The sequence below is a fragment of the Physella acuta genome, unplaced genomic scaffold (genome assembly GCF_028476545.2).
Source record: "Physella acuta isolate Inbredline_101_S28 unplaced genomic scaffold, ASM2847654v3 ptg002163l, whole genome shotgun sequence".
In the NCBI taxonomy this organism is placed as follows: domain Eukaryota; kingdom Metazoa; phylum Mollusca; class Gastropoda; family Physidae; genus Physella; species Physella acuta.
This window is the reverse complement of record NW_026733664.1, coordinates 60,973-86,134: the sequence shown is the minus strand read 5'-3', so window position 1 is coordinate 86,134 and position 25,162 is coordinate 60,973. Positions and strand designations below refer to the sequence as shown.

Genomic DNA, 25,162 nt, shown 5'->3' with positions numbered 1-25,162 from the left:
TAGGAACAAACAGGAAAAGACAGAATAGACAACAACATTCTCACTAGCAGCGAAAGACGCATCTGCAGTCTTGTTCGTTAAAACTTTTTTTTTTGTGTGTAGTTTTCAATAAGTGAGTCATATAAAAAATAGTTGTAATAATTTGAGATACTCGTTAAGCATAATGATAAATATTGAAAAGAAAATAATCTTACTTGCAGAAAAAGACGCATTTGCCGTTGTGTATCGGCTTTTGACAGCCCGACACTTATACACTCCGATGTCACTTTCAGTAAAACTTATGCGCTGTAGTACATTTGCGATGTGGTTTTCAATCAACACGTCATCGAAAAACCACTGGTAGTAATCGACGACAATCGTATGATCCCCGCATGTTAACACGAAATTGGATCCTACAGCTAAATCTTCAAGACTTGTTTTACTGAGTGTAGGGACAGCGATGTAGTCGTTACCTGAAAAAAGAAAAACAATGTGTACTTTTAAAGTAATTGAAATATTTGTTGGAGATTTTAGTTGTGACTATATCAGACTTTTGTTTTTGTTTACAGCTTGATGTCTTTATTTTTTTGTTTTTATATGAAATAAAATAAGTACGGAAAACGATTGCATAATAACAATATCTAAATACACAAAGTAATAAAACTTATAACAAATACGCATCTATCTATTACACTCTTTATATTTAAATTTCTGCGCAACACCATTGTGTAACAAATAAATCATTATAACATTCAACGTCATGCAATACAAAAATACTATTTAATAGTTTTATGTCAGAAATTCCTATAATTTCTAATTTTAGAAAAATAACACGTTTCGGATTCAAATATTCTAAAGAAGAGAACGCCTGTATTTTGAAAATCATTTCTTTAAACATATTATGATGTAAAAACAAAAGTAAACCGTAGTTACATGATACCTATTTTTTTCTTACATTTGTTAATCAAACACTTAAAATTAGATGTGGTACTTAGTAATATTTACATACTGAACGCTATTCTAGCACTTATTGACGAATATGTGGTCGATCCGTCATAATTCACACCACACCTGAATGTTGTATTACTTGGGATATAGCCATTTACCATGTAGGTTTCAGAGGAACTTGATTGTATTGAAGAAACACTGTCCTGTAAGAAAATTGTAAAGTATATTTTTCCGCAAACATAGTAAAGAATTCATTATCACAATGAAACGATATGAACATTACATAACATTTTGAAGCAATACATCCAATCGTATTTATTTTACGTAACTGTAAGGGACTAGAGTTCAAATTATCATAAACATGTAATCAGATGGAAGATAAATTTGTCGTTTACCAACCATATAGATCAATTGATATAAATGTGTGTTTACAGCGGTTCTTTTTCCATATATATTAGTAAAGTCAATAAAATAAGATAAACATATAAACAACTTTCATCTTTATTATATAATGACAACTAAGGGCAAAGCATGTGTGATCATTCTCGTTAAAAAAAACTATCTCTGTGCAATGCCTGGTATAGTCATCGCACAATGCATCTTTGTCAAATCAAAAATTTGGTCAAACGACTTTTGGATAAACACCGTGAGGTCAAACCATCTTGTTAAACCAGCTGTTCAAAGCACATCGTTTGGTTCATTGAATTGTATATGTATTACATTCCTTGTTTTGGATAATTAAAAAAAATAATTAAATATTACTATACGCATTTGTACCGTTATCCCATTTTGAGCTTACTTTTGAAATGTAAGAAAACTGTATAAAACAAAAATTCAAATAAGCACACAGTAGTATCATGAAATATTATCAGAATAAAAAGTAACTTTTTAAATGTATTTTATACTCCTTAATATCAAAATCACCAAACAGTTTAATGAATTAAATACGATCCAATATTTTTTGTAACTGTTCTAATATGTTTTCAAAAAGAAACAATTTGTACTTAATCTGTTAATTATCTTTTAAGTTAAAAGTTTATTCCATAAAATGTGTATTGTTAGAGCCACGTCAAATGCACAAACCCAGAATGTGTATGTCACAGTGCTTGCATTAGCCAATGGTGGAGTTGTCGTGCATGTAAGAGTTGGTCCGGCACTTCCAACATTATATGTTGTGTCTGTGAGAATTGGACCACCAACGTCAGATATAGTCATGACAGCAGCTGTGCGAATAAAGTTAAATGAGTATATTTAGGTTGCAGTAACATTACAGTGGCTTCTCTAATTCGTGAATCACGTGTATGGCTAAGTATTATTGTCAACACAAATATCAGCACAAATATCAAGGTAATACACCATTATTTACTTAATTTTAAGTAGTTGCAATTCAAAATAAATGCACTTGGATTTTAAAATTATATTTAACGAGCTGACCCGCGATGTAGCAGTAATTCATAATGTGTGAATTCGACACTACCAATGCTGCGACTAAAAACATTTTGCTTTAACCCCCCCCCCCCCTCCCCCCCCCCCCCCCCGTGAAAGCAGCCGTCCGTGACGATAATTTACAGATCACAATGGAAAGATCAAGCAGAACTTGTTTTTATCTCCCCTTAGTTTCAAATCTTTTTAAAAACTAAATTATCTGCCCCTAATAGCCGTCACTAATTGGACCCGGCCCTACGATTGTAAACATTTAGTGTTAACCACAGCTCACCAGACTGGTGAGGGTGGTAGCTATATGCCTAGAGAGCGAGGGAGTAACTGCATGGGATAACGTGGTGTCTCGCATGGTCCACATGAAAATATTTATATAGATTTTATAACAAACTTGATTTTAAAAAAAAACACACTGCCAAATCACAAAAAAAGTTGTAATCCCGTATAATCTTTTAAATCTACAAACAGTAATCAGCCATACAACAATAGAAACATGTAAAAGTTTAAGAGTACATATTTGCAAACATAACGTTTCTTCATGAGTATGTAAAAGTATTTTGACTCGACTAACCTATGATGGTAACAGTGACTGCATCGCTTGTGCTAGCCACTCTATTGTATGTTGAGGTGCAGGTATATACGCCATCGTGTAGTGTTGCTGTTGCGTTAGTAATTGAGTAGACATCAGCGTTATTGTGTAGGTCCGTGTTGTTTCTGAAATCATGACATTTCATTAATCAAGTACCTTGAGCCTATTTTTGGTAACATTGCAATTGTAGTTAACAATAATACACTGACGGTATTCATTTTGGGCTTACAAACTGCATGCTATGCACGCAGTATTTCTGATATTTTGGGTGATAAAGCGAGGGTTCGTTCTAAACTAATAGTGTCTCAATATTTTGAGATAAATTTATATCATAGTGAATACAATTGATCAGAGAAGATAATAAAAATGTAGTCTACAAGATGGTTTGTATATTTTCTAATAATATCTACTTGTCATTTATGAATTATATATGTTATCATTGGTCTGAATTAATACATACATTACTTTAATATTACGCATAACAATCTTACTTTATCCACGAGAAGGTCCACCCATTTATGACTCTTGAATCAGTGTTACACTTTAGAACGTAGTTATTGCCTGCACCATAAAAGCTGCTTATTGGTCGAATGCTAATGTATGGCTTCATAGCTATTGGGGTTTAAATAAAATGTGTTAGTATTTTTAGTTCCGATGATAAATATTAATTGTAATTAAATGGACAAAGTGTTATATAACCCAAATCAGGAAGATTCGAAAAGAATTTCAAAAATAGGTTTTTATTGAACCGTATAAGTAATCACTAAATGCTTGTGCCTGTGCCTGTGCCTGTGTCTGTGTCTATGTCTGTGTCTGCGTCTGCGTCTGCGTCTCCGTCTCCGCCTATGCCTACGCCTACGCCTACGTCTACGCGTACGCGTATATCTATGTATATACCTATGTCTATGCCTATGTCTATGTACATCGATTTTACTCCTTTTTATTCTCTACAATTAATCACGTAATTTTTCTATGTGGAAGTATACTTTACAAGTTTTTTTCGTTTGACTCGATTTCGGATATTTCATTTAGTTTAATGTGACACCTTTCAAATTGCCTGTGATAGTTTTAATTTTCGTTTTGTTTTCTCTAGAGCGATCCATACAGTTAAAAACAGTGACAGATTAGTGAAAGGTTTATATATAATCAGAACCTACTGACTGCTATTCTGGCACTTGTTTGCGAAAAGGTTGTAAACCAGTCATAAGTAACACTACACCTATATGTTGTATTACTTGGTACACTTGTGTCTATTATGTAGTTGACAGAAGAACCCTGTTGTAATACTGATACATCGTCCTGTGAATAACAATATATCACATCCAATAAAAGTTATATTTTCTTTTTGGAGGTTCCTTTCAAAGCAGGTTGAACTAGAGAGACAGGTATAGTAAAAACTGATAGGACTTAGGCAGTTTTCGAAAAGATCAAACGTACTAACCCAAAATGTGTATACCAGAGTGTTTGCATTTGGCAGTTGTCTGGTTACCGCACAGGTGAGTTTCGGCCCGTCCTCACCTACATTAAAAGCCTTGTCTGCAGAAATTTGACCATTTGTGTCGTTCATGGCCAGAGTAGCAGCTGTTGAACATATCGTTTACAAATTTATAGCACAGTAATTTAAATCAAAATGTAATTTCAATTTGCTTTACTTAGAAATAAACAAATAAATAAATAAATATGTAAATGCATGTATACATATATATATATATATATATATATATATATATATATATATATATATATATATATATATATATATATGCACATGCACATGCATATGCACATGCACATTCACATACACATACACATACGCATACGCATACGCATACGCATACGCATACGCATACGCATACGCATACGCATACGCATACGCATACGCATACGCATACGCATACGCAAACGCATACGCATACGCATACGCATACACATACACATACACATAAACTGACCTACGATGATTACAGTGAGTGCATCACTTGAAGTTGATACACCACTGTAAGTCGATATGCAAGTATACACGCCATCATGTATGGCTGCTGATGCTTGTGTGATTTCGTAGGTATCAGAATTAATTTGCATATCTATTGTGTCCCTGCAATCGTAAAAAAATAAAGTCAAGTATATCGAAATCTTTTAAATCATTATTGAAATATTAACAGTGAGATAATTTTTACATTTTTACTTTCTCGTATATACGAAGTATAGAGAAAGTCTTGTAATAGTGCAAAAAAAAATCGAGATTTTTACAAATCTCGACGTTTTACACCTAACTGATACGGAAAAACATAATTTTGCAATCTTGTCCGTATGTCTGTGTGTCTGTGTGTGTGAGTGTCTCTGTGTGTGTGTAAACACGATAATTTGAGTAACGTTACAGCTAGATTGTTGAAATTTCATATATAAGTATTTTATCAAAATCGTAGATCCTGATCAATTTTTGAGCGATTTCCAATAACCGGAAGTGGTACTTTTTCTATTTTGAAATTTTCAAAATCCTATAACTTGAGTATTATTTCAGATAGATAAATGAAATTTCACAAGTAAGTAAAAGATATAATTCTCTACATTCTGTCAAATTTTGAGTAATTTCCGTTAAACCGGAAGTACTAATTTACTCTATTTCTGATTTCTCATAAAACGAATGTAAATTTATAAAGTACTAATAATTCTTTTTTTCTACGAGATTCTATTCTATTTCAAAAAGTTTAAGTAATTAAAAATCATGCCTATATTCCGAGTTATATAAGACTAGGCATGCTGCCCAGCTTCGCTTAGGCTTTCGAAAACATTGAGAATTTGAATGCTTAATTAATTCGCCCGAAGGTCGGTCTACGACCTCAAGAGTTATGAAGAGGTTCCTCCGTGGACATTTTTTTTCGATTTATAGCTCATATAAGGTACCGGTCAGTCGAGGTCAGTTTTGACCCCCACATCGTAGACTTTTCGGCCAACCGGCCCCCGTGTTCTGTCGCATCAAGGCAAGATCATGCCAAATTTGAAGCGCCTGCGGCGCCGGGAAGTGCCCTATCGGACACCCGACAATCTAGATCTAGATCTAGATTTCTAAAAGAATTTTTTTTTTTAAGTTTAGCCCGAGCATAATAAAAAATAATACATTAACCAAGTTGACTTGCTGTGTCTCGAACCCGCACCACCTGCGTGGTTTAATGTACACTAACATCTCCGCTATTTAGGCACCTTATAAAATACGGAGAATGAAACACGTATTTTAAAATCTTAACTTACGCGAATATGCCTATTCTTTCAAATTAATTTTTTATCCCAAATTAGCCAGTTCCAAACAAAGATTTTGTATAAAATAAATAAGTCTTGAAATAGTTTAGTCCTAATATAGAAATTTATTTTTGGAATTGATTTTAGAGAAGTTAGAGTCTAAATCTAGATCTTAGCGTCTACGTCTAGATCTAGTTATTGCGTAGATTTAGATTTAGATTTAGTCTAGATCTAGAATCTCTAGATCTAGAATCCAAATAAATAAAATAAATTGTATGAGTTTAGGCCGGAAAAATTGTATTGTATACATTTCATAGTGTACGTAGATCTAAATCAAATTTGAATGAAATAGTTCATTTCTTTTTATTCAAAACACAGCAGATGACGTCATTAGTTAATGTATAAGCAATAGCGACGTCACAGTTTTATGCGTTCTTTTTCACATGTATTAATGCTTTTCCGGTTGCATAAATAATACTGTTTCTCTACATTCGAATACGCCTTTAATTTTTATTTTTCTTCTTTAAGTAAAATTGTGGTTATACATTTAAAACATCTAACATATTATTTTCAACAAAAGTCCGTAAAAAGTTCTCCATATATCGCTGCCGATTCTGACGTGATGTCCGGCGAAAATTTTTTGCGGACAGAGAAAGAGAGAGAGAGAAGATGTGCGAACGTGGGGATTTATATATTAGGATTATTCGAGAAAGTTTAGGGGAGATCACTTCCGGTTTATTTGTTTACAAATTCACTAGCTGGTTAACTTTTGACATAAATGACATGATGCGAATTCAAATCAGCGTAGTTTGCTTAGCTTATCTATTTATAAGATCTATCTAAATCTATAATGGGCCACGTTCGCACATCTCTCTCTCTCTCTCTCTCTCTGTCCGCAAAAATTTTTCGCCGGACATCACGTCAGAAACGGCAGCGATATATGGAGAACTTTATACGGACTTTTGTTGAAAATAATATGTTAGATGTTTTAAATGTATAACCACAATTTTATTTAAAGAAGAAAAATATAAAATAAAGGCGTATTCGAATGTAGAGAAACAGTATTATTTATGCAACCGGAAAAGCATTAATAGATGTATAAAAGAACGCATAAAACTGTGACGACACTATTGCTTACTAATGACGTCATCTGCCGTGTTGAGAATAAAAAAGAAATGAACTATTTCATTCAAATTTGACTTAGATCTACGTACCCTATGAAATGTATACAATACAATTTTTCCGGCCTAAACTCATAACATTTATTTATACAAAATCTTTGTTTGGAATTGGTTAATTTGGGATAAAAAAATTAATTTGAAAGAATAGGCATATTCGCGTTAGTTACGATTTTAAAATACGTCTTTCATTCTCTGTATTTTATAAGGTGCCTAAATAGCGGAGATGTTAGTGTACTATAAACCACGCAGGTGGTGCGGGTTCGAGACCCACCAAGTCAACTTGGTTAATGTATTTTTTTTTATTTTGCTCGGACTAAACTTAAAAAAAAAAATTCAATTAGGATTCTAGATCTAGATCTAGATTGTCGGGTGTCCGATAAGGCACTTCCCGGCGCCGCATGCGCTTCAAATTTGGCAGGATCTTGCCTTGGGGCGACAGAGCACGGGGGCCGGTTGGCCGAAAAGTCTACGATGAGGGGGTCAAAACTGACCTCGACTGACCGATACCTTATATGAGCTATAAATCGAAAAAAAATGTCCACGGAGGAACCTCTTCATACCTCTTGAGGTCGTAGACCGACCCTCGGGCGAATTAATTAAGCATTCAAATTCTCAATGTTTTCGAAAGCCTAAGCGAAGCTGGGCAGCATGCCTAGTATATATATAATTCTCTTCACGAAGACCATAGAAAACACCACGCAGCTTAGACACCACCTTCATCCCCACCTGTCAGGAGAGCTGTGGTTCACCACGAATGTTTACAATCGTAGAGCCGGGTTACTGACTGCTATTAGGGGCAGATAATTTATTATTAAACAATTTGAAACGAAGGGGAGGTAACAATTTCTGACTGATCTTTTCTTTGTCTGTAAACAGCTTCTTTCACTGGGCGGGGTGGTGGATGGGAGGGGTAGTGTTGAATTCACAAAATATGAATTGCTAATAAACAGAAATAAAACAATTAGTATACTACGTCGCGGGTCAGCTCGTTTTACATAATTGACATGATGCGAACTCGAAACAGCGTAGTTTGCTTTACTCTAATTTTAATAGTTTATATATTAAGACTTAACAGACAGGACAATAACCCTAAGGGGTCATCCATAAATGACGTCACGCTTTTTTGGACGATTTTTACCTCCCCCCCCTCCCCTTCGTCACACGTCGTCACAAAAAGTCAGACCCCCCCCCCTAAAATGACGTCACACCTCAACCTACAACCCCCCTCAAAATTGCAGTTGAATTTTTTAAAAACATCGATATTTTTCCAAAATCTTGTCTAAACTATTACAATTTATTAAAAGTTATCTAAAACGCGAAATAACGTCTAAAATTCATTTTCTAACATTGCTTTTTTATATTGCAAAAATGTGACGTCGCAACATCTGAACCTCCCCCCCTCCCCCTCATCTCACATCGTCACAAAATTACGGACCCCCCCCCCATCCCCCCTACGAGTGTGACGTCATTTATGGATGACCCCTAACCTTTGAAGACAAACTGATAACGTAGTGTACTATAAAACGTAGTAAAGAATAATTTTTATACCTAGCGATCCTTTGGGCAGATGAATTAGAGTTCATGTGACATTGTTTCTTGACTAAGGCATATGAACGAAAGGTGTGGTCAGCACTTTGCCAAGTCGCCTTTACTTTCCCAAACATGTGTAAGGTACCCATCAGAGCAAGGTGGACTCAGGGATATTATACTGACTTTGACACGGATTCGAACTAGAGACTTTTGGGTTATCAGCCTAGCGCTCTATCGCTTAGGCAACTCCATCCTATAGTTTCTTCTAAGATCTATATGTAAATCTCTTCATAATTCCCAATACTAGTTCTTTACAAATATATAGCCTATATATTTGCTTTTACTTTCATCTTCTTCATTCTTAGTTTTAGTGTTGGAAGGGGTCCCCTCTAGCACTATTAAGTAGGCCTACACGTGTCAACTGGTTATGCGCCAATGAGACTATAGACTCAGCCTGCTTTTCTTTTTGGCTAACCATTTACAAACTACAAGGCAGCAGTTGTTTGATTTTGGACTTGTCTCTCCTAGAAGAGTGGTTGTCACCTCATCTGCCCGAGGGTTAAACTCGAGACTTTTCGGTTTAGCAGCCATGAGCTTTACCGACTCGACCACGCCTACATCTGCTTTTACATTAATTTACGCGGAAATTCAGAATGTTAATTTCATTCAAGGATGTACAATCTTACTTTGTCCACGTGTAGGTCCACCCAGCTGTTACTCCTGAGTCTGTGTTACACCATAGAACGTACCTAACGCCTGCGCCATAAAAGTTTCTCATCACGCTAGGCTGAATGGTGATCGTGGGTTTCAAAGCTTTATGATAAATGTTTTATTTTTTACTTATAAAAAAACAAGACGAATTGTTTAATACAAATATAAAATAATCCATTTCTTTTGCTAGATTTTTGTGAGAGAAAATAGTACAACTGGCTATTATAAAGACATTCTGTAAATACATTTAAATGTCTTTCTACAAAGACTTAAAGTAGACTGACTATAAACAGACGATCAGAGGGTAAGCTAAATATAGATGCATCGTGAGATAAAAATATATTAATTTACTCTGATTTTTAATCGATACACAAGAAAATTCTGCCACAATATTTAAGTAGATAAAGTGGATGATGTATATTATATTGATGGCAAATCTCATGAAGAGGATTAAGATACCGCAAACGATGTTATATAAATATAGTTGATGTTTTGGATGACGTAACTGATGTATATATTATGTATGAGGAGTATTTATTCCAGACTTTTTTTCCGAGAGGGGGGGAGGGGGGCACTTGATACATTTTTTTGGGGAGGGGGCGGACAACAAGATTTTCCGGGGAAGGGGACACTGGTAAAAGTATATGTTTCTATATAAATTCCATTTCGTTCGGCGGGGAGGGGGTGGGGGAAGGGGTGGTAGACTTTCGTCGAAGAGATGCCTGGAATAAACTCTGATTATGCGACTGGTGTTCATTTTGTAGAAAAAGAAAATGTAGTAAAAGATACAGACGCTTTGGATTATGACAGTGATGTATATGACGCAGGTGATGTTTAAGATGTATATGATGTACATTTCTACGATGTTAATATTCAAATGATTTAGATAGCGTTTTAAGGAAAAGTAGAGGATTTAAGGAAAAGTAGAGGATTCTGAACACTTACTAATTATTTGTACAGTCAGGGGATCACTAGTGCGCGTGGCACCGTTGTACATCAAGTTGCAGGTGTAGCTTCCATCGTGCGAGGCAGCATTCGCGCCATAAATATTGTATGTACCAGAAGAGATTCGGGTGCTCTGGCCATTCCTACGTCATTTAAATACATCTACTCTCAAGCAGAAACTTGTTTTTATCTCATTAATACAGTTATTTAAATGTTCGATACACTATCGTTATATTTTTCTAATTTCACTTCACTGAATACAAATATTCCCATTTTAGACCTTACAATCCGTAGATCAAACGAAGTGAGTTCAAAGGCTGTTTGACCTCGGCATGGGAAGGAATTGTGCGATAGGCACAATAATACCAAAACAGAATTACTTCCCTTATCGTGAATCAGGTTATCATACGGAATTTCTAATTATTAGTAAACGTATCCGATACATATTATAGTGACCCACGCTTTTTAAAAAAAAGTAATTTAAATAATAGTTTATTTTAATATATTTAAACAAAATTATTAATTTTTTTCCCCTGTTTAATGAATTACTACATAGAAGCTTGTTATTAAAACGTTTTATTATGCATATTTTACTGATAGTCTTTAAAAATGTAATTATTTCAATAGTTCGATTAATTAACTTACTTTAACCATAAATAGCTCCAAGCAGTATTGCCACCAGTGCCAGAGTCACACTTGAAATCATAGGAACCTGCTGCCGCGTAGAAATTCCCTGCAGTTAGTCTGGTTGCTGTAGGCTTCATTACTATTGAAACAGATAATTTTTAACACACCGGATAAAGCTTTAGGAAATAAAGTTTGAACGTTTACACATGGGACCTCTTGCAGGTCAATACAAATTATATTGAGTTTTTTATATTCTACGATGACACTGCTTTTCCAAACCGTTGTTGTGGACACATAGGCCTAATACTCACGCTAAAAAATTACAGTTCGTTATCTAATACTACAATATAAAAGAGCTACATAATATATCATTTAATTTGTATCTAATGTTAATTTTAAGTACTATTATTCCCCTTTTAGTCTTTTTTATTGTATTCTTGCAATTCTTGACCTGTATGAATAGAGGCCTAGTAATGTGGTGCAGTTAAGAATGTATTTTTTTATTATTTTAAGCAAAAATAAAACCGATTGCACATCCAAACTTACTGGCATCAAAAGTCGCATCTGCCGTCGTGTACCGACTCTTCACTGCCCGACACTGGTACAGTCCGATATCGGCTATGGCGAATTTATAGATTTGTATTGTCTTATCGTATTGGCGTTCGATGGTTTTACCACTGATGGACCACTGGTAAGAGTCAGCGACGTATGAGGAATCTCCACATGACAAAACAAGGGTAGACTCAATTTCTATTTCGCCAGCACTCTTTTTTATTATAGTTGGTACAGCTAAATAATCGTTGCCTGGAAAATATAAAATTACTGCAAGTATTATTTTAGAATGTGAAAAAAAGACGTACTTAGCTTTTTACCAAGTTTTAGCAAATTTTTATATGGTTTGAAGGTTAGAGGTGGGTTACTAAGTTTGGAAACCGGCTTAAAAGCGATCAGTCATATGCTTTAATTAAAATTTGCAATTTTTTTAAAAAAATTATAAATACGATTCATGCAACATTGATCTTTTATAAAATCAAGCACATTTGAAAAACTTTTAAAACTTTTAGTAGAAATATAATCTATTAACAGTCATTTATGATAAGTAAATAATATAAACTAGGTTTATTTTTTTTAAAATAAATTACTTCAGGAGTGAAAGGACAACGACAAAAATATTACGTACTGACAGTTATTATGACGGATGGCGTCGAAGTTGTATTGACACCGTCAAAATTAACTTGGCAAGTGTACGCTGTGCTACTTGACGTCCGCGTGTCAACTGTGTACGTGCTTGAAGTGCCCGTCCATAGGGATTTTGTGCCAGCCTAGACATTTGAAAAACACTAGCTCTTTGTTTTGTTTTATGAATCAAAAGATGTTTTAGAAAAAGGAAAGAGAAATAGATCTAGGTTTCTACATTAAAACAAGTTATTAAAAAGTCTAGTGACAATTTAAGCGCAATTTCCTTATGTTATCTAAAAATTGCTCTGTCGTAGTGTAAAGCACACACGGGGACAAAGCCAGGTCACATAAATCCTCCTCCTTCGCCTGCGTCTCGCGCAGTTCGCTGTTAAGCCAGCCCGCGCAGTTCGCTGCTAAGCCAGCCAGGTCACATGATTTACCCTCGTCCTCCTTCGCCTTCCACTGCCGATTTTGCTATATAGTACTGTAATGTATTATGTATAATGTAATTTAAAAAAAATTGTGACCGAACGAAAGGATATTTTTGAAAACTTTCTTCGGCAATGATGTTCTAAATTATGGCAGAAATCGATTTGTAAATGTTTCAAGTCGCTAAGTGGTCTGGTTGCCGAGATATGGGCAAAAAAATCTTTTTCCAGTTTTTTGGAAGGAAGGAATTCCGGGAATTTTTTTGGCCCACGATCATCCTCGGAACTTGCTTAACATTTTTGCTAATGGAACTAGTCCTCGATATTGCTTCGTTGAGGAGGAGATACGACTTAAAGCAGCGGACATCCATCCATCCATTCAGAAATGTTGGGTTAATAAACGCAATTCTCCAGAATGGAAATTGCGCTAAACACTACTTTTACTTCATTAAGCTATGTTAATTAACTAACAATATATATATATATATATATATATATATATATATATATATATATATATATATATATATATATATATATATATATATATATATATATATATTCCAATTAGTATCACCAGAAAGGCATTAAGGTTGACAATGCAAGAATAGCATAACAGAGGTCGAAATGGTGACGCAAAATTTAGCGATTACACCACAGACATAGTGTATAGTGGATTTTAATTGAGAAGATGGTACGGGACATATAACTTTGGAGATCTTTGACAGTCGACCGATAGGCCACCAGTATTGACAGACATATATTATGTTGTTGATGTTAATGATATAACTCATTGAGCATTGAAATCTACTTCCAATTAAGTATCCATCTATTCTTTCTACCAAACACCGAACATTACTGAAAATGTAGTTAATAAAATGTATACTACTTTAAAGTAAGACAAAGATCACCAACCAAAAACGTGTATTCTAGTGGTTTTGAGCTGTCTAGATATTGAGGAGCCGGGGTTGTCGTGCAGTTAAGTATTGGCCCGTCTGCACCAACGTTGTAGGTTGTGTCTGTGGTTATTAACCCAATCACAGGGTCATGTACAGTCAGAACAGCTGCAGTTATTGGGAGGGCTATGAACATGATACATTTAGTATTAGTTACTGCAGTGTTTGATATTATGTTCAGTTCAAAAGACACATAATGTAACATAATATTAATCAGAGGACAATTAAAGTCTTATAGTATAAAAAATTTTTTAAATGTGTGTCTTTGAGTATTCCGTTTCATAAAATAATTATTAATAAGCAAACAGAAGTAGGTGTGAGCTATTAATTATGGAAAAGGTTTGATTGCATACATGTGTGTTTATTAATAAAGAGATGATGCCCTATTTTTGAGGAGAGGTGTGTTTTTATTGGGTGGATGTGTGCATACGCACAAACACACGTACCTGCACATCCATTGTTTGCAGGGTCTGAAACGAATGGATAAAATATATTTTCAAAACAAATCTCGTAAATTTTAAAATTCTAATTGCATGTTTTACGCATTTATTTCACATGATATCACAGTACAATCATAATAATAATTTATGTTTATATGGCTTTTTGTTTAAATTATTAAGGTTTGAATTTAAAACTATTTAAAATTTGTGTTCAATTAATGAAATCGACTGTCAATTTTAGTGTGATTACATTTCTATTGAATACTGATTTGTAGTTATTCTTTAGAAAATAAAAGCTTTTGAAGCTACTAACCCTTAATGCCTTAATATAATAGCTGAATGGTATGATTGAATTCGCTTTTGATGCTCATGAATTGCTGTTGCAATGTTCATATTACTTTCGTAATTGGTTACTGAGCACCAGTTATCTTACTATTATAGAAACCCATGTAATTCTTTCAGCTTTTTCGCTTCTTCAGGATTTAACTCATTTCATCGAACATATTTAAACCGTTTTAGAAATCGTGAATACTGCAAGATTTAAAATTCTTTTAAAGTGTTAGATTGGCTAATATTGTGATCAAGTATACATAATCCCACGTTTTCACCTTTGATATCATCCGAGATGTTAAGCATTTAAAATTAAATCGTAGTAAAATTGAATAAAACGTTAAAAATTGAACCTTTTAATTTATAGTAGCACCAATTTTTTTGGTTTCATTTTTCGATTAAATGAATGCTCCCATACACAAAATATATAGTTACAAAATTATAATAATTAAAGTATAAACTTGTGTGTATGTCTGTGTTGCATGTGTAAATTGAGTAAAATAAAAATAGATTGAGTCTTAGTACTTGAAAAAAATTTATAAATAAAAAAAAAAACTTACTCATAATGTCACACACAGTGGGCAGCGTGACCGAATTAACTGACGGGCTAAAGTAAATCGCCTTAAAGGAGTCCAAAGTGCACCGTATGGACACTCCATCCAAAGCATAACTCATATTCAGCACTTCAGACATTGATGTTATGCTATATGCTTCTTCGGTAACTAAGTTTTCGTAAGTACGCTGTATAAATAATTTTATAAATCATAGAGGGAAGATAAATAAAATAAGTAAAAAAATAAATTATATATATATATATATATATATATATATATATATATATATATATATATATATATATATAGATAGATAGATATAGATATAGATATGTATAAGTGTGTGTGTGTGTGTGTTGTTGTTGTTGTTGTTAAACTTACATTCACAAGAGCATAATAGAGTTTCGATTTTCAAAAAAAAAAAAAAAAATTAAAAACCAAATATACCTCAAATATCACTTTGTCCATATAACCCATTGGCGCGCCAATGCAAGTGAGAGACACACTTCTTCCATTGTAAATTTTTGACTCAGCAGAAATTCCTACAGTAAGATTCCATGGATCTATTAAAAAAATATTTTATAAAAAAGCAGTTATTCCGTTTATATGTAGATTGTTTTCTTCAACTATTTACACAAAAATAATTACAAAAACGAATACGAATAGGAAAACGAAAACGAACTCGAACACGAACAAGATCACGAATACGAATACAAATAAAAATGCAAACACGAACGCAAATATTAAAAGAAAATGTATTCTTAAATCTTAGCAAAACTCAGTTTTTCGTTTAATTAATATTTAATGACATTGATAAAAAATTCTCACGTACATTTCAAACACTATTGAAATTATTTAAACTTTTGTTTTGCTTTATACATTGACCTGTATTTCTAGACTGTTACATTTCTGTTTGATAATAATTACCACTGTAAAATGTCTACATGTTTGTTATGACAATGCGTTTATACACGCGAAATGTATACTGTACACATCAAGGAATATGTTTCTAGTCGGGAGGTTAGGGAGTAGTGTTGTCTTTCTTGTTGAAATGTTTGTCTTATTTTTATACTTACATTTGCCTACACCGATCTTTGTTATGACGATTTCATCACTAGTATCAGAGTTTAAGCTTAAAGTCCACGCAATAGCTTTACATCTGTTAAACAAACATTTTAACGACACTATTAGTATGTGTATATCCCTTGTGCTACACGTTAGATCAATTCTAAAAATTTAGTCGCAAAGTTTAAACAGTTTAGAATTTGTAAGTTATGTGCCCAGATTTCTGTTAGGGTTTTGAGAGAGTCTAGCTTGACGTGACCAACAAACACACACACACACACACACACACACACACACACGCTAACGTTTTTTTGTTTCCATTTGCATTATTGTTAGCGTTTATGTTTGTGTTTGCGTGTGTGTTTGCGTTTTGTTTGCGTTTCTGTTTGCGTTTGTGTTTTAGTTTCTGTTTTTGCTTTGGTTGTGGTTGTGGTTGGTTATGATTAGGGTTAAGTTTAGATTGAGAGTTAGTCTTGGGGTTACGTGTTTAAATGTCTATATTTGCATAAAGACATTAAATTGAAAAGTAATATTTTCCTAAACACGGTAAATGCCAAGTATACACTGGTTCATAAACACAGAAATCTTGATCCTTTAGGTTTTTCACATAGGCTAGTGTAGGGCATGATTGAAACGGCTAGTAAATATATATATATATATATATATATATATATATATATATATATATATATATATATATATATATATATATATATATATATATATATATATATAAAGCAAAGTGGTCAAGTGCCCAATAGGGCACTTACCGGCGCCGCAGGCGCGTCAAATTTGGCACGATGGTGCCTCGTGGCGATAGAACACGAAAGCCGGTGACGGTTGGCCGAAACGTCTTCGGACAGGGGGTCAAAACTGACCTCGACTGACCGGCGCCTTATATGGGCTATATTACGAAAAAAAAATTCCTCTGACGACCCCCCTTGATATTTTGTGAGGTGGTAGGAGAACGCCTTGGGGTGTCACAAAAAACTCGCCATGTCCGGGAAAACTTCGTTAAGGGGTCAAAACTGACCAGTCGTATTTCCCTATATAATCTTTGTATTTTATGGGAAAAACAGAGGGTCATTTCAACGCGGATTTTAGGGTACTTAAACTCAGTATATCTTGCTAATTCTTTGCATAATCTTAGTTAAATGGCTTGACCTTTAGGGAAAACTGTCGGTTACAATCAAAGACCTCGATGAGGGCTAAAAAGTGACCGCGAGTGAAATTCTCTTTATATGAGCTCTATTACGAAAAACAATTTCCTCTGACGACCCCCTTGATATTTTGTGAGGTGGTAGAAGAACACCTAGGGGTGTCACAAAAAATCCGGCATATCTGGGAAAACTTCGTAAAGCGGTCAAAACTGACCAGTTGTATTTCCCTATATAATCTGTGTATTTTATGGGAAAAACAGAGGGTCATTTCAACGCAGACTTTAGGGTACTTAAGCTCATTATTTCTGGCTAATTTATTGCATACTCTTAGGTCAATGGCTTGACCTTTAGGGAAAACTGTCGGTTACACTCAAAGCCCTCGACGAGGGCTAAAAAGTGACCGCGAGTGAAATTCTCTTTATATGAGCTCTATTACATAAAAAAATTTCCTCTGACGACCCCCCCTTGATATTTTGTGAGGTGGTAGAAGAACACCTAGGGGTGTCACAAAAAACTCGCCATATCTGGGAAAACTTCGTAAAGCGGTCAAAACTGACCAGTTGTATTTCCCTATATAATCTTTGTATTTTATGGGAAAAACAGAGGGTCATTTCAACGCAGACTTTAGGGTACTTAAGCTCAATAGATCTGGCTAATTTTTTGCAAACTCTTAGGTCAATTGCTTGACCTTTAGGGAAAGCTGTCGGTTACACTAAAAGCCCTCGACGAGGGCTAAAAAGTGACCGCGAGTGAAATTCTCTTTATATGAGCTCTATTACGAAAAAAAATTTCCTCTGACGACCCCCTTGATATTTTGTGAGGTGGTAGAAGAACACCTAGGGGTGTCACAAAAAACTCGGCATATCTGGGAAAACTTCGTAAAGCGGTCAAAACTGACCAGTTGTATTTCCCTATATAATCTGTGTATTTTATGGGAAAAACAGAGGGTCATTTCAACGCAGACTTTAGGGTACTTAAGCTCATTATTTCTGGCTAATTTATTGCATACTCTTAGGTCAATGGCTTGACCTTTAGGGAAAACTGTCGGTTACACTCAAAGCCCTCGACGAGGGCTAAAAAGTGACCGCGAGTGAAATTCTCTTTATATGAGCTCTATTACATAAAAAAATTTCCTCTGACGACCCCCCCTTGATATTTTGTGAGGTGGTAGAAGAACACCTAGGGGTGTCACAAAAAACTCGCCATATCTGGGAAAACTTCGTAAAGCGGTCAAAACTGACCAGTTGTATTTCCCTATATAATTTTTGTATTTTATGGGAAAAACAGGGAAATTTTAACACAATTTTTAGGTTACTTAACGTCTGTACATCATGCTAAGTTTGTGCATACACTACTATAGATTACTAGGCCGTATGGAAAAACTGTTGGTCAGACTCGAAGCCCTCGACGAGGGCTAAAAGATGATCTTGAGTGAAATTCTCCTTATATGAGATATATATATATATAAATAAATTGACGAACGATCCCCTTAATATTATGTGACGTCGTAGACCGACCCTGGAGGGTAACAAAAAAACTTTATTCCCGTCGGAAACAGCCATTATAGTCGTTAAATATGTTCATATAACGTAATTTCTTATATAAGCAAACAATATAAGTAAACAATGACATTCGTTATACGTTCAGTTTTCAAGGGAGGTAACGTTTTTAAAATTATTAGTTTTTCAAATAATTGTATACTATTTTAAACAGAAACAGAAAATGACGAAGTATAGCATTTGTTTTAGTACAAAATCAAGTTGTTAATTCAGTTACATATCCTAATTAAATAAATTAATTTCAAAAGGCAATATAATATAAACTATGAGATATACTGTTCATGGAACCTGTGTAGTTCAATTTCCATTTTAGTTATACATTGCGTACTTTCCAATATTTCTCTGAGAACGGAATTTAAATGATAAAACAAAATTTTTTTTCTAAAGTTAGCGTTACTGTTTAAATTAAAGCACTCCACACCCACTCCATCGCTAAATAATTACGTATTCAAATTCTCAAAAGTTTTTTTAAAAACCTAAGCGAAGCTAGGCAGTATGCCTAGTCTATATATATAAAGCAAAGTGGTCAAGTGCCCGATAGGGCACTTCCCGGCGCCGCAGGCGCGTCAAATTTGGCACGATGGTGCCTTCGGGCGATAGAACACGAAGGCCGGTGACGGTTTGACGAAAAGTCTACGAAGAAGGGGTCAAAACTGACCTCGACTGACCGGCGCCTTATATGGGCTATATTACGAAAAAAAAATTCCTCCGACGAACGCCCCTTGAAATTTTGTGATGTGGTAGGAGAACGCCTTGGGGTGTCACAAAAAACTCGGCATATCTGGGAAATTTTCGTAAAAGGGTCAAAACTGACCAGTTGTATTTCCCTATATAATCTTTGTAATTTATGGGAAAAACAGAGGGTCATTTCAACGCAGACTTTAGGGTACTTAAACTCAGTATATCTGGCTAATTTTTTGCATACTCTTAGGTCAATGGCTTGACCTTTGGGGAAAACTATCGGTTTGACTCAAAGCCCTCGACGAGGGCTAAAAACTGACCGCGTGTGAAATTCTCTTTATATGAGCTCTATTACGAAAAAATAATTTCCGACGACGACCCCCCCTTGATATTTTGTGAGGTGGTAGGAGAACGCCTTGGGGTGTCACAAAAAACTCGGCATATCTGGGAAAACTTCGTAAAGGGGTCAAAACTGACCAGTTGTATTTCCCTATATAATCTGTGTATTTTATTGAAAAAACAGAGCGTAATTTGAAAACGGATTTTAGGACACTTACCCTCTTTACATCTGGCTAATTTTTTGTATACACCTCTAAAGATGACTACGCCGTATGAAAAAGCTGTTGGTCAGACTTATAGCCCTCTAACATGGCTAAAAAGTCACCGCGGGTTAAATTCTCATTATACAAGATTTGGTCATTTGGTCTATGAACAGGGGAGGTAACTTTTTAAGGTTATAATTTTTAAATATTTTGTATACTCTTTTTAAGAAAAAAACAAAAATCAAAAATACAGCATTGTTTTAAATAAATATATTGTTACAAATTAAGTTTTGCATTGTACTGAAATATAAAAATTAATTGCGAAAGTAATTTATTATAATATTTGATTGATACTATTAAGAAATGCCTTGCAGTTCTAATAACCGTGCAAGTAATAAGTTTGCGAATATTCCCTCAATATGTGGTGGACATGAAAGTACTCTACTGTATAAATTTAGGCCCTAAGCATTTAACATAGCAGCCAATCACCTATTAATTAATCATTCAATTCCTCAATTTTTTTTAAAAAACCTAAGCGAAGCTAGGCAGTATGCCTAGCAGGGGCGTAGCGAGGGGGGGGGGGTGCGGGGGGTGCGGACCGCACCGGGTGACACCATTTAGGGGGGTGACACCAAGGCAAAAAATAGCAAAATATATAGAGAAAAACTCGAGGGGGGGGGGGTGCAAATCGAAAGTTTGAAGGGGGGGGTTGCAAATCGAAAACTTGAGGGGGGGGGGTGCAAATCGAAAGTTTGGGGGGGGGGGTGCAAATCGAAAATTTGAAAGTTTGTCCCTGGGAAGGGTCTCTATGCCTCTGGGGGGGTGACACCATTAAGCGCCGCACCGGGTGACACCCGACCTCGCTACGCCACTGATGCCTAGTATATATATAAAAGCATAATGCAAGTATTTACTTGGGTATAAAATACTATACATACTTGTATTTTCCAGTACGGTTGATTGAAATAATGTTCTCGCCGCTGTATAACAAATTGTCGTTGTAATACCAATCATAGCGCTTGGCGCCTGCCACCGTTGAACATACCAGCAAGTCTGATGTTCCGGTAATCAAAAATGTTGATCTCCCCTCCGTTGTTGATATCTTCGGCTTTTGTAGCTTTACTGTTTGGAAAATAATTTGATGAGTTGATCAAGTGGTTCTTAACTTGGGCTCGAAAAAAACCCAAAGAGGTTCGTTTAGTCTTGGCTAGTGATTCGTCTTAGACTTGGTAAATACACTCAGCTCATATCATTCATTATTAAATTTCGTTAGCGCGGCCTATAGAACTATTAAGATGGATTCTGTAAATGCGTATTTGCAACTGGTGGAGTTCGGTACCTCCAAAAAGGTTAAGAACTACTGAAGTATTTAAACAGTTTGTAAGCGCTGAACAATAGATGTTAAAATCTACACTTTATTAAAATCGGTATTTCAGGTGATAAACTCTTAGGGTTATTTTTGTGTGTGTAGGACGGTGTGGTGATTAGTTTCAAATGGTTGTATAGGCATTTTGAAGTAGCAAGTGAGGCGGGTAGGCATACGGTTGTAAAACCTGAAAGTCTCGATTTCGAACCCTCTGTCAGATGAGAATCATCCGCTAGGGTACATCTTGTAAAGAAAAAAAAAACTCCGAAATCTAACAGGTGTATCTTCTTAGGCGATAAGATTACAAACACAGATTTCTTTTCGTCAGCTTCTGCAACACAGCTGATTCCAAGCTGCCATGTGGGACCATCAGCTGGAGAGAGAGAGGGGGGGGGGGGGGGGGGCTGATACATGGTGAACATCTGGCTCTTCTCAACTTAATGCCCGTGCTTTGTGCTTGGATTTCCAAAGCGCAACCATCCAATGGTCTTTTAGTCTATGGAGCCTGTATGACAGTTGCTAAGTTCTGTTCTTTGAGACCGGTTTCGATAAGTAAAAATTTAAAATGTGTAACCTAAAGAATGTCAAGCTGCACCCTCAAACCTGTCCATGAGACATGATTTTTAATCCATTTTTTATTACTTAAACTTTTAAAAATAGAATTTAATCTCGTAGAAAAAAAAATTGGGCACCAAGTGAATGGCAAACAATGGGTGTATAATAGTGCGGATTAGTACTTTATACATAAAATTGCATTTTTTTTGAGAAATCGGTAATAGCGTAATAATTACTACTTCCGATAAACGAAAATTACTCAAAATTTGACAGAAGGCAGTGAGTTGCATCTTTTACTTATATGTGAAATTTCGTTTATCTATCTGAAACAGCACTAAAGTTTTGAAAAAAAACTTAAAGTAGAATAAGTCGCACTTCCGGTTATCGGAAATTGCTCAAAAGTTGAAACTTCATCAACCTAGCTGTAACGGTACTCAAGTTATCGTGTTTACAGACATACACACACACAGACGTACTGACATATGGCAAAGTCCAATTTTTCCGACTCGATTACAGATAAAACGCCGATATTCTAAAGCACCTGGATTTAGAATTTTCGCCCCATTAAAATAAGTTCCCTATACTCCGTATGTGACGAAGTACTGAGTAGTAAAACTGAAAACTGTCAACATTTCTTGTCATTTTTGTGTACCATTACAATACTTTCTCTATACTCTGTATACGAGATAGTAAAATAGAGTATACAAGAAAGTAAAGTTTAAAGTAAATAAACCAGTAAACAAAATTTTACAAACTTGCAAGCAAAAAGCACAAGGGGTTGGCATGTTCTGGTTAGTAAAGCCTAAGGCTGCTAAAACACGAAAGTCCTCGAGTTCAAACCCGTGGCCAGATGAGGTTCGATATTTCGGGATACGAGCCGACCCGCAGCGTATCATACGCCGCTATTTAGTTGTTTTATTTTCTACTTTTCAGTAATTCATAATTTGTGAATTCGACAGCACCAATGCTGCCACTGAAAATATTTGCTTTAAAACACAATCAGTAGCTCGTTAAGAACGATACTACCCCCCACCCTCCTTTCCCCCAACCCCTACCCTACACCCCCCCCCCCCCCCCCCCCGTGAAAGCAGCCTCCTCTTAGTTACCTCCCCTAAGTTTAAAATAGTTTCAAACTAAATTATCTGCCCCTAATAGCCGTCACTAAACCCGCTCTATGATTGTAAACATTTAGCGTGAACCACCGCTCACCTGACCATGTAGGGGTGGGGTGGTAGGGAGCGCGCTTACAGCTTGTTTTCTAGCGTCTCCCAGAAGAGAATTATATATATACGAGCCGGCCCGCAGCATAACATACGCCGCTATTTAGTTGTTGTTTTTTCTACTTTTCAGTAATTCATAATTTGTAAATTCGACAGTACCAACGCTGACACTGAAAATATTTCTTTGAAACACTATAAGTAGCTTGTTAAGGACCATAACCCCCCCCCCCCCCCCCCCTTCCTCCCCCCCCCCTACGTTTAAAATAGTTTCAAGCTAAACTATCTGCCCCTAATAGTTGCCACTAAACCCAGCTCACTAAGACCATGTAGGGGTAGGGGTGGTAGGGAGAAGCGTTTACAGCTTGTTTTCTAGCGTCTCCCAGAAGAGAATTATATATATAGATATATATAGATAGATAGCTGCTGCCGGGTAGTTTGTTCTTGGATGGACAAAGTCTATGGAATCATATCTATAAGGAAAAGCAGACTGAAATAGTAGTCAATGACCTTCATTGCGCGTAACTTGTTGACACGTAATACTTAATGTGTGTTGAGGAAATACAGACCACACAACAGTTAAGAACAAAGAATAAGCCATTTTATACTTACACGCGCATCCTGTTCGAACTGAAGCGTACTGTGTGTTTACACAATCACAATTGCCTGATGAGCATGTTGCCAGTGTAAAACTTGTAGCAGTGCAATCTTGATTTGAATTACAATCAGCACAGAGGACACGAGAATTGATAACTGACGATAAAATGGTGTTGACGTATTAAGTTTTACGTAATAGATAAACTAAAACATACAGCAGATTTTTGGATTATGTTATGTACATGATAGGGTATGTGTTGTTTTTGTCGATAAACCTCAATAACGCAGATTTTCTTTCTTTTAGACTTTTTCTCTCTCTGGGGGAGGGGGGTTGGGGGCACTAAGTAGGGCGGGGGGCTGATTAAAATTTCAGGGGCTGGTGAGGGCTGACATAAGTAGAAGTATATATATATATATATATATATATATATATATATATATATATATATATATATATATATACATATATATATATATATATATATATATATATATATATATATATATATATATATATATATTCTAAATAAATTTTATTACTTTCACGGAGGAAGGGGGGGGGGAGACGTTCTACTGGGGAGGGGGGGGGAGGATGGGAATATGACAGATGAATGAGAAATGGTGCAGTGATGTAGTTTAGAAGGTCATAAAATAGTGGGTTATTTAAGTGTACGTGTGCGTATACATAGTACGTGTACGTATACTTAATAACATTAACTTATAATTCTACTAGAACTATTTTGTAAGTAGTGATAAGACAAAATGTAAAATTGTTCTATAGTATACTTACAGATTAGGCATATCAACACTAAAATACCAAAAATGTATCGTTCCATTCTTTAATCTCATTTATTTGTTCATTGAAGTGTGATACTAATAATTAAAATTTGATTTTTATTAGAATTTATTTCTTCTATGGCTCGTCTCAAACTTGCCTCAAACTAAATAAGAGCGCTAATGCAATTTATAATGTGCAAAATTACCACGCGCATGTGTTCTGCGCAGCTTTCTGTCAATTGCTAATCCTTAAACCCCCTTTTGAATACATTTCTCATTAGTAAAACCCCTGTCTAAAGCCCACTAGACAACATTCTACAGTGTCTACACTATCAGTTACGAAAAATAACTAAATATAATGGAATAACAAAATTTAAAAAAAAAATGAAAAGAACACAATGGAAAGAAACATGACGGAATAAAAACGAACTAGTCTCACCATTTCAAAGAGTTATTTTTGCGCCAAAGAAAACAAAGACGTTGTTGAAATGACGTAAGATGAGGAGGTATATGTTTTAACATAAGGATTACGGTTACTCGTTTGTTGTATATGAACGTGAAACAAAATT

The 25,162-nt window shown here is 35.2% G+C and overlaps 1 protein-coding gene across 1 annotated transcript in view; it reads right to left on the bottom strand.

Annotated features, from left to right (window-relative positions):
• LOC131932407 (uncharacterized) overlaps positions 1-24,741 on the bottom strand; it is a gene marked incomplete at its 3' end in the record, with an annotated part of 33,680 nt that extends 8,939 nt beyond the window's left edge. Inside the window, 21 exon segments of the mRNA XM_059289327.1 lie at positions 195-452; positions 989-1,130; positions 2,011-2,150; positions 2,939-3,081; positions 3,448-3,568; positions 4,114-4,255; positions 4,398-4,537; positions 4,909-5,051; positions 9,591-9,717; positions 10,561-10,703; positions 11,206-11,326; positions 11,734-11,991; positions 12,368-12,509; positions 13,710-13,876; positions 14,197-14,220; positions 15,081-15,261; positions 15,522-15,637; positions 16,151-16,233; positions 21,020-21,203; positions 23,832-23,972; positions 24,607-24,741. Of these exon segments, the coding sequence (XP_059145310.1) occupies positions 195-452; positions 989-1,130; positions 2,011-2,150; positions 2,939-3,081; positions 3,448-3,568; positions 4,114-4,255; positions 4,398-4,537; positions 4,909-5,051; positions 9,591-9,717; positions 10,561-10,703; positions 11,206-11,326; positions 11,734-11,991; positions 12,368-12,509; positions 13,710-13,876; positions 14,197-14,220; positions 15,081-15,261; positions 15,522-15,637; positions 16,151-16,233; positions 21,020-21,203; positions 23,832-23,972; positions 24,607-24,652 (2,962 nt within the window).
• Positions 24,742-25,162: the final 421 nt, after the last annotated feature.